The 10,938-nt window shown below is 52.3% G+C and overlaps 1 protein-coding gene across 1 annotated transcript; it reads right to left on the bottom strand.

Annotated features, from left to right (window-relative positions):
- Positions 1–8,028: 8,028 nt before the first annotated feature.
- ACTL9 (actin like 9) lies at positions 8,029–9,396 on the bottom strand (the record flags this gene model as incomplete). Its single annotated transcript, XM_084614302.1, has 1 exon — positions 8,029–9,396. The coding sequence occupies one exon, from the start codon at positions 9,394–9,396 to the stop codon at positions 8,029–8,031; it is 1,368 nt and encodes a 455-aa protein (XP_084470428.1).
- Positions 9,397–10,938: the final 1,542 nt, after the last annotated feature.

Here is a 10,938-nt window from a genome sequence, read left to right as displayed (position 1 = left end):
GGATTATGCCCCATGGTGTGGCAGTTGCCACACCCACCCCACCCCACCCCAAAAGGCCTGCTGATCGGCGGAGGGGCAGAGTCTGGGCAACACACATCCCCTTACTGGCCGTGCAGAGATCAAAGCACTTGTATGATAGAATTGCCCCAGGCTGCCAGCAGAAGCCCTGGTAGTGTGGTTCCAGTGGAACGGGACTGTCCAGAAGCAGGAGAGGCCTTGGGGTCCCAGCGCCAGCCTGGAGGTGGAGAGGTTCCCCACCCAGTAAGCCAATCCCCACAGTGTCTGCAGGGTTAATGGGCAGGCCTGGCCTATAATAGCCATGGAGCGGGGCTGCAAATACCCTCTGGGCTCTGCTCATCCAGCCATGGTCTTTTACCTCCTCTGTCAGGGGAAGGAGATAGGCCTGTGAATCAGGAACTGTGTGTTCTAGCCCTGGCTCTGCCTTCAGTGGCCTTGGCGCTAAATTCAGCCCTGCTGTGACTGCCCTGGACTTTGGGGTGTTCAAAATCCAGGGACCCATTTTTCAGTTTAAGCCCATTGCCCTCAGGTAACATCAACTCTTATGTCCATTACAGTAGAACCTGGAAAGCCCAACCAAGATCAGGGCCACCTCATGCTAGGTTAAGAGACAGTCCCTGCCCTAAATAGCCCAGACAGGCAAACAGTGATAGAGGAAAGAGAGGGGGGAAAGGATTTTTCCCCTGCTCAGTGTCAGAGCCAAGAATGGAATCCTGCTCTCCAGGTTCCCATTCCAGTGCACTGGCCCCTATTGTTAAGCGCTCTGCAGCCATGTCTGGACAGACAGTCCCCGCCCCAGAGAGCTCACAATCTAGCTAATCGGAGCTGAGTGCTGATTTTGGGAATTGCACTCGCGAAAGCTTGTTATACAGCATGCCAGGTTGGGGAAGACACGATGGAAGGAGAAGGGAATGGAGCAAAATGGTTGTGTCTGAAAATGAATGTTTTGCCCTCGGGCTATAGAGGCCGCAGAGAGAGCAAAAACCTTTGCTTTTGAATAACATTTGCTGATGGGTTTAATGGTACAGTTGGATTTTTTTTTAAAGATTAATTCTCCTTAATATTTTCCACTTTCCTGGCCCACCCCCTGTCAAATACGAAGGCCAACAAGCATCATTGCGAGACCTCAAGTAGGCGTCATCTTTCCAGTGTAGTATCATCCGTTCACACATCCCACGTTTGTCGCCTCTGTCCTAGGCAGCAGAAGATGCCTGCTGATGGCATCAAAACAAGATTACAGTAGAGAAATACTTTCCATTAGGTTACCACAGGACTTTGACTAACCTCAAACTCTCTCTATTCTCTCTCCTACGTCCTTCTCATTTCTTTGAGAGACATACAGTGGGAGACATTTTTCTTCAGAGCACTTACTGACAGACCCTCCTCCCCCTCCACACACACACACACACACACACACACACACACCATGTGAGGCTGTGTGCTAAAAACCTTGTATCGGCATGATTGTAGGCTTGTCTCACACTGAGTGTGTTCTGCAGATCAACCCCGATGAATGTCATGCATTCTGTAGGTTTTACCTCTATTGCCAAGGGAATGGTAGCTCACCAGACTGGGAGAACTGGGTTCTATTTCTGGGGTGTCATCGCTCCATGCCTCAGTTTCCCCATCTGCAAAATGATCATCTTGACCTCCTTTGTAAAGTGCTTTGAGATCTACTGATGAAAAGTGCTATTTAAGCGATAGGGATTAGTGTTATTATTTGTAGTGGGGGAGGATTTTCAAAATCATTTATGGCATTTGGAGACCAAATTCCCATTCCTTTCTAATGGGAAACAAGTGTCCGTATCTCTTAGGCAGCTTAGCAAATCTCAACCAGAGTATTTAAGAGATTTAAAAATATCTGGACTTTTTTTTTTTTTTCATTTCTGCCCTGTAGAGCCAGGGGCTTTAGTTACAACAAGCTCAACTGTACAGGTTTCAGAGAACGATTTAAAACACTACGTCAGACCCCTCCAGCAATGACCTAATCTTGCTCCTCAAGGAATAAACATTCAATGCCTAGGCCCTTCCAGTGCTTACTGCCAGGAGCACAAAAGTAGCTTTACTAAGTCCTTTCCATGAACGTTTGGGTTAAGGAGTTTTTGCTGGTGAGCGTGTTCACGAAAGCAAAACTGCAGGAGTGAATAACCACTTCCAAGACCACAGCTGATAATGAAGCGTTCACGTGGCCAGTTTGAAAAATCTCTTGCTTTTTTTTTTTTTTTACTGGCCCAAGACACTCCACAGCCAATCCTAACTCGTGAAGAAGGGAGTAAAACTGGCTCCCTCTTTTGTACAGGGGATAGGCCAGCCAACTAGAAAACAGACACCCACGCACAGGGCAGATACGCCATTCACACTGACTCAATGGGCGACCACTGGGGGGATTGTGTGAGTCAGGGAGACAGCAGAGGGCATTAGCTTCCCCTTTTCTGTTGGTGCCTCTCCACCATGATGGCCTCACGGGGAGCCTTAGATATTGGAGAGGGAAAATATCCTGACCTGCACCATTCGCTTCTCTTCCAGTGGTGTGGCCAAGGAAGGGCTGCTGTTTAAACAGAGCCATGTGCACCCACCTCTCCTGCCCAGTGGGAAGCCCCTAGGGAAACACAGCACTGAAGAACATTGTCCTGCAGGCACGGGGGAGTAACTAAGCTTCCCAACCTGCTGCCAAAGGCCCCAAGGTAGGACAACGAGCCGAGATCAGAGACTGCCTCTAAGGAATATCTGACAGCCTCCTTGAGGAGGATGCCTTCCTCTTTTCATCCACACAGCTGAAAAGATGTTACAGGGGAGGTTATATCAGAACCTTTATTTCACAGGTGGGGAAACTGAGGCACCGATACTTGCCCATAATCACCCAACAGGCACGTGCCAGAGCCAGGCCCAGCACGCTGGCCCTTTTCATGTCAGGCCAAGGCCCTGTCCGCTCGACCACATTGTCTCCCCTGCAGGACTTGTCACTTTTACTGTTAAAGCCTTTAGGATCAGCTTGTGAGCTGGGCTGGATGCTGGGAGCATTCTTCCCGCCCCAGGAACCATTGCTGTCCCTGCTAGTATCCCCTGGGACACAGAAGGCATGTTTCTGCTTGCCCCGGTGCTGTCCTGAAGCACCATCCGTAGCTTCTGGGGCAGCCCCTGGGGTGGGACCACACCCCAGCGTTGCTTTGTCCATGGTGGACTCTGATTTCTTCCGGGCATATCATGCACCACGATGTGGTGCTGTGACCCACCTGTGACTAATTCCATCCTCCCAGCTGTGGGGCCCAGTTGGAAATCTCAGCTTGTGTGGGGCTCCGGCTGCTCAACAGGGAAGGGAAAACACCACTGGCCAAAGGATTTGGGGATTTAGGGTGACTCCACATGGTGACACCTCCCCCCATTTCAACTTTTCTTTATCCTTGGGGAGTCAGGGAGGCCCCCACCCATCCCCAAGCATGTAAACCCCACATCCTTGGTGGGGGCCACATGATTTAATAGAAAGAACAAAATTACATACAGAAAATGATCACTAGGGGGAGCCAAGTTGCTTGATATTTCGGTAGCAGTCGCTTGGTTTGGGAGCTTGCCAGCCATAAAAGCCTGCAGCCAATCGGCTTTGTCCTGCCCTTTGGGCCCAGGGAGGGGGCGGCCACATTTAGGCTGCTTGGTCTTTTGGGTGCACTTTTGCCATCCCTGGTGTTTTGCCTCTGTCGTTCAGGTGTGTGTCGCTTTAAGAGCAGCCAGGGTCTGCCATTCACATGGGATCAGATTTTGAGAAGGGCTCAGCACGTGGGGTGCGTGGGGGTGCCGAGCCCTTGCTTCATTCACAGCAGAAGCTGCCAGTGCAGATTTGCCTTTTTGGAACCTCTTAACTCCAGTGTGGTCGTGCCTTTAACTCACCCTGGCTGGCCCGAGATGGGGTACAGGCTGAAACTCCAGTGAGCACACCTCAGCAGCTGCTCACATAACCACGCTGCAGTGTGGACACAGGCTTGAGGCTAGTCTTCACCCTTACCACCAGACCTCCCCTCTCCCCCGGCCCCCAGTGCCTGGAAAGGACAGACAAGATCTTCCACAATTCACAGGGAAGAAATTGGTAGAGCTGCCCGGCTTATTGCATTCCAAGGGGTTCATGGGATGTGCCCCCCGCCCCCCAAGTCTGAGTGCCATGTACGAGTGAGTGCAGGACCCAGCAGCCCGAGGTTTATTTCACAGCACGGCCGCTCTCCCTCGAGCTCGGCTGACTCAAGAGGAGCGAGGAGGTGAGGGTAGCTCGCTCAGCCGTGGAGACAGACCCTGGGGTTGCAAAGCCACTGATCCACTGTAGCCAACTCCGCGTGCCTTAGTGAGAACAGATGGCGGGGGGGAGGCAGCTGCATTTGTTCCAAGATGAGCTTTGTGACGTGGGTGTTGTCCTTTCACAAGAGCTACAAACCCGCCTGCTCTCTCATGCCTGTCACTTGGGGATTAGATTTCTAGAGAAATAAGAACTTGTTTCCTCTGGAAAGTTTCGGTGGAAATGAAAAGGTGTTATTTTGACTCAATCTGAGAGCCCGAGAGGCTGGATCCCATGGGCAGCCAGGGCACTTTGCTCGTCAGAAGCTTCCCGCAGGATCCTTGAGGCTCACTGCACCTCCCCACTCAGCTGGGTGTCACGAGCCTCCTCCAACCCAAATATAACCACAGCCAAAGCAAGCTGAGATAGGGTGCAGGGGAGGTCACAGAGGGGGGTGGAAAAACTGTCCCTCAAAAGTCACAGCAGCGAGGGGTCACGCGAGCTCAGCAACTTGGGCGTGAATAGCCAGGGGGGTGCGTTTGGCCAATGTTCGCTGTCGAGTTTGGGACGTTTTGAAACATTTTCCTTTTGCTTCCCCCCTGTTTGCAGTGAGAACTGAGTGTGTCCATGTGTGTGGCATGTGTCTGTAGGAGGGGTGTGTATAGAGGGGTAGGTTCTGTAAGGGGGTATCTGTGGGTGCCGTTAGACATGCTGTGCATCACACACACAGATTATATCAAAAGAGCATGAAGCTTGCAAAAGCAAGCAGCCAGCTGTCCAGAAATGCCAAGGTGAAACCTGTTTACATGACTGTCACGCTGCCCTCTCCAGAAGATGCACTGAGTGTGTGCAACCCTCCCTCCCCACACCGACACACTGGACCTCCTGAGCCCAGGACCCCAAACCAGGCTTTTCCTGCTGCCTACTGGGACTGAGAAGGAACTGGGGTCAGAAGAAGAAGGGGGCAGTTGGGGGGACACGAGGCAAAGACTGAGAAGGAAAAGGGAACCATTGGCCCCAGAATTGAAGGGAAGGGGTGCAGGAGGGGATAGGAGTGCAAGGGGTGGCCTAGGAGGGAGGGCCAGGGGCTTCTTATCCCTCATAGCTGCAAACCCCCTCATGAGGTACCGGAGGGTCCCGCAGGGGTAGATTTGAGAGAGACAGAGCCCCTGACTCCAACTCTGCAGGAGTTGTCGGGGGAGGAGTCTGGCTGGCTCTTTCCCCCCCTTTCCCTGTTCCTGGCCCCCCCGATTCCTCCAGCTGCCCCTGCTGAGGTGAGGACTCTCCCACTCAGATCCAGCAGGGGGAGGTGGCAACCGTGGTTTTTCACCCTCTTTTCTGAGCTGGAAATGACAAATCGGGGAGCAGACAAAACTTCCCCTGCTCCGCAATCCAGGAGTCCATGTGGCCCCCAATCCCGGCTCCTTCTATTGCTCCTGGAGGGGGGGGGGGTTCCCCCCCAGCTCTGCATTCCCCTCAGGCTGGGAGGAGGGATAGCTCAGTGGTTTGAGCATTGGCCTGCTAAACCCAGGGTTGTGAGTTCAATCCTTGAGGGGGCCATTTAGGGATTTGGGGCAAAAATTGAGGATTGGTCCTGCTTTGAGCAGGGGGTTGGACTAGATGACCTCCTGAGGTCCCTTCCAACCCTGATAGTCTATGATTCTATGATCCGTGGGGCTTAGAGACACAATCTCCATGGGTAGCAGAGGGTTAGAACCCCCCTGGCTCCGTTCCCAAGGGCAATGGACAGGGCCCATCCCCACAGGTGCTCACTGGATGGATCCTGCATATGGCAATGGGAGCGTCATGGATCAACAAGCCCCGAGAAGGGAGTGGAGGGGGAGCTGGGGCCTTCCCCTGGGGAGGGGCAGGAAGGGGAAGGTCCCCGAGTTCTCTGGGCCCCAGAACTGGCTGGCAGGAGAGACAAAACCGGGCCCCTTGTTCCTGCTGGGATCCTTTGCCACGTTTTCTCTCTTGCATGCTGCCATTAAGCCCCGCCTCCAGGCCACTTGGGAGTGGGCGGGGATTCCCTATGTCTGGGCAGGTCCATAGCTCAGCTGTAGGCTAGTGCTTGGGTGGTGGCCAGGTTCGCCTGTGTCTGTAGAAATAACCCCCGGTGCCATCCGCCCTTTGCCTCCCTCTCCGTAGGAGGGAAGCCGGTGGTAATTCCTTGCCAGTGAGGCAGCGAGGAGGCTATGGGGCTCCTGGCTTCCCAGGTGTATGATCTCAGCTGGGGGAGCCCCTTTAATGCCCTGGGAGCCTGTGGCAGAGGCTGGGGAAGGGGAGTGAGCTCAGTGCAGTGGGGCTCGGGGGTGGAGCGGACCGGCTCCCTTCCCAATCTGGGAGCTCACTGCTGACCCTCGGGCTCTGGATGCTGGGTTGCATTCCTGGGTCTGCGGCTGGATGACCGAGCAGAAGTCCTTTCCCCTGTCTGTAACCTCTGTTTATGCACTATGGGGGTAATGGTGCCTTTATACAGATGGAAAGAGCCATGTAAGAGCTCAGCATTGTTATTTAATCCCTCCCCTGCTGCTGTGTCAACAACTGTTCACTTCCTGTCCCAAACTGTTGTGTCGCACTGCTGTTAAACTGCCAGCCTGTCCCACCCTAGTTGCAGCTGCATTCCAATAGGTGAGAGAAGCTATCACAGTTGGCAAAGCCTGTGGGGCCAGAGAGAGGCTGGGGGAGCAGAGATGGTCATGGTTATCCCTTCGTGTAGCTACTCCAGAGACCACACGGGGGGTTGGGACAGGAAGGGCAGGGGGACATAGGTATCATACAGCAGCCTGCATGTCCCACCAGGATGTGCCGGGGGAGGGGGAGTAGCGGGGATAGCCAGAGACAGAGGGGGGAAATAATGCACCCTGTACATTAGGGGCGGTGTTTGCTAGGAGATGGCAGCATGGCTTGGATACTAAAAGGCATGAATGAGACAGCAGTGACTTGAGGGACAGCAAGTGGCTGACAGTTTGCCTGGGGGACTGGCTGGCTCAGGGGCTGGGATATGGGGCCTTTCCCTTGTAGAAGGTTTGTAGAAGGTTTTAGTTCTTATCTAGCATCTGGTCAGAGGGGTGCTGGCTCCGTGCATAGGGAAGGGGAAGTGAGACACTTTCTGCTTTCAGAGGTGCTGGGTCCAGTGTAGCCCCAAGCAGAGGACTGGCTGGTTCTGGGGGTCTGGGAATGGACTATGAGGCCTTTCCCCTTCAGAGGGAACCAGTTCCAATTCAGCCTCAGCACCTGAACGTCATTCTGACCTGACATCCATTCAGCGGCCCCATCTGAAACAAGGCGCTGGGTCTCCACCTGGGCAGGACAAGCACCCATATATCACACACACTCCCATCTCCATTGGGATGAACTGCCCCTCCTTGTTGGCAGCCTTAGCGGAGAGGCCAAGGGTGGACAGAACCAGGGAGATGGAGCACCCTTCTCCTCTGTAAAGGGGAGCTCTTCCCAGAGCAGGGCTAAGGCCTAGGGTGTGGTGGGATGTTGTGTTTCAAGGGGATGCTTGCCCTGCCATTGAGCCCATATTTGCTACTGGAATTCAATGGGATTTGGGCTCCCGAACTTGTTAAGGCTCCTCTGAAAATTCCAGCCTGGAGTGTCCTGAGATCCTTGAATGGATGGCACCATCTAAGGCAAAGACATTTATTAATTGTATGACTGTCCACCAGCCAAACAGGAACCAAGAGCAAATTACAAGTTTGGTGCAAACTCACTTCTCCTGATGGCTCCTGTGCCTGCAGTTTAACTCAGTAGCACTTCCGATGGACAATGTACGGCCCATGCTCTTTGTACTGCTCCTTTCGAATCCAACATGACTGGAAGTTCTTCAAGGAAGCCAGGATGGAGCCTCCTGTCCAAGAAGCATAGTTCCTCAGCGGGATGGAGGAAACTCTCAGCTTGGTGTTAGCTGGCACTTTCTGAAGGAGCTCTCTGGAAAACCTCTTCTCCAGCCCCTCAAAGAGAGAGGAACCTCCACAGAGAAGTACATTTTGGTACATGTCTCTCCTGGCTTCTTTAGGGACTTTCTTTAAGCTTCTCTGGGCCATGCCGTGGATGCCTACAAGGGAAACACCGGGCAAGTTTGGGGGGTTGAATAATCTCTCTGGGCACTGGAATCGCTCTTTCCCTAGGCTGATGATCTGGCCATCCGGCAGCTGGAAATCTACCATGTATTCCTCCTTGGGAAGATTGCACTCACTTTCAAAGTCAGCAGCGACGTAGCAGAACTTATGCTTGATGTCTTCCACAATATGCATCATCCTCTCATTAAACGCATGCCCAGTGTCCTTGAGAAGCTGTAGCAGAAAGGAAGTCAAGTCAGATCCAGCAATATCCATTCTCTCAGTGGCATGTGGCAAGTTGTAACCTTCAAGGACTGGCACACTGTGGGTCACTGCATAACCCGCATCTACCACCAAGCCACTGATTTTCCCATGGGCATATACTGACAAGACAGAGTGATAGGCAATGTACATGCCAGGAGAGTTCAGAGATTCAAACACCACTTCCACCATCTTCTCTCTGTTGGTGGTAGGGCTGAGGGGTGGATCTGACATCAGTAGAGCATGCTCTTCTGGAGGAACCTTAAGGTCATGATAGAGCATGTGTCTCCAGAGGACTTCTGCTGCCTCCCAATCAATGATGATGCCATTCCTCACAGGCTCAATGATCTCCACATTGGGTTGCACTCGGGCTCTCTCTCCAATAAAAGTGTCTGGTCCAGTCCTTCCCGACTTTATTGACCTCTCTGAAAGATGGCCGACCAAAGTACCAACAATGGATTTGGGTTTCTGCTGCCCAGCAAATCCTGCTTTACAGCTCCCAGTACCCGTTTCTATCACAACGGCTCCTGTCTTCTTCACAGCAGGGCGGTCTTTCGCAGGGGAGCTAGACCTCTCTCTAGTGAACCTGCTTTCTTCTGCTGTTCCTTTAGCCTTGAGGTACTGATCTGGAGAATGGGCTCCAGATCTTAGAGAGGGGCTCTTTGTCCGAAGACTGCCTGATTGTGGATTCATTGACCTTGAAGTCACCCTTCCCTCATTCATCGTTCTTGGAGGCATGGGGTCTGGACTGGATAGTCTTGAGCTAACTGTCCTTGGACTGTCTGAAGACATTCTAGTGGAGGCAGGAACGGCCTCCCTGGAGGTAAAATGGGGGGTGGCTTTTAGGGGAGTTAGCTTAGGTCCAGGACAGGTTTGATCACTGTTGTCATAGCGAGAACTATGACATCATTCCAGCTTCCTCAGTGAAGCTGTTTCAACAGGATACGCTGATCACAATGGATGATGCATTTCCCCAACCTGGTGGTTTGGCTGACTGTGTTAACATTCCATTCCCTTCTGGATCCTGTTTGCCTTCAATCTCTGCCTTTCTTCCATCCCTGCCCATCTGATCTGGAACAAGACTTTCTTGGCTGTTCGTTTTTCACTGTCTCTTTCTGACCCTATTTGTACTGGACCTAACCATTGTGTCTTTTCCATTTTTTAACTAATAGCTGTAGGATAAAGCTAGAAGTTGAATTAACCAGTCTTTGGGCCAAAGGAACCCAGTATAAAGTGTCTGCTTCATGATCCTTTCAAAGAGCTTTATACCGATATCAGTTGAATGTTGGTAGCGTTATTTTAAAGGAGCAAATGGAAAAACGTGATTCATCATTAAGACTGTTGTAACAAAGGGTGGCCATGGTCATGGTCATGGGCAAAATTGAACCAAGGATCGTTAGCACCAAAGCTGGTATTATCAAAGGGATGCAGGGGAATATGGGCCCAACTCCCATGAAACCTGGGCATCTAACTCCCTTTAACTCTGCTGACAAGCCCAGGCCAGGTCTCTGCCACTTGAGCCAACTGAGAACTCCTCTAGTCGTGAGAAAGTAGCCGGCTAGCCCCATGCCTGGGACTGCCAGCTGGAGGAAGACCTGGGCAGAGGCACCAATGTCAGCTCTTAAAGGTGTTTAGGTGTCTAAAGATGTAGATAGACACCTAGTGGGATATTCAAAAGCACTTAGGGGCCTTTAAAAATCAGTCCCTAAAACAACGGATGCTTCTATCCAACCTTTAAAAAGAGAACGGAACCTGGCTTCTCCACCCACCCCTTATAACTGGACACAAGTGACACTGCACAGAGCTCGGGAGAGACATCTGCCATGGGGGACGTGGGGGAGGAACCTCCTGAGAAAGAGCATCTTGCCGAGGAAGCTGGTTTGGAGCCCAGCAGACTGTGGACACCCTAGACGCGCATTGCTGATCACCCTGACCACCAGGTGTCACTACTACACCACAAACAGTAGCCGCCATAGCAGAAAGTGACGGGTGTCAAGCGACCAGCACCACTGGCCTTTTTGATGATTTCTTTTAAATATTGTAAGTGTATCGAGGGCTCGTAAAGAGCGACAGCTCTGGAGACAGGGTTATTTAGTATTATGACAGCAGCCCCCAGAAGCCATGTGCTAGGTGCTGTACAAAAAACGGGGTGAAAGAGAGAATCGCTGCTCTGATGAGCTTACGATTTAATTCGGCAAGGCGAGACACACAGAGGTAGGAGGGGAAAAGAGAGGACGTGACTCACCCGAGGTCACACAGCAGCTCAGTGGCAGGGCAAGAAACAGAGCCCAGGCCAAGGCACTGTCTGCTGGACCATGCTGCCTTTGAGGACGG

The sequence above is a fragment of the Lepidochelys olivacea genome (assembly GCF_965140295.1).
Source record: "Lepidochelys olivacea isolate rLepOli2 genome assembly, chromosome: 25".
NCBI lineage: Eukaryota > Metazoa > Chordata > Testudines > Cheloniidae > Lepidochelys > Lepidochelys olivacea.
Note: the sequence above shows the minus strand (reverse complement) of the source record. Positions and strands in the feature narration are given on the sequence as shown.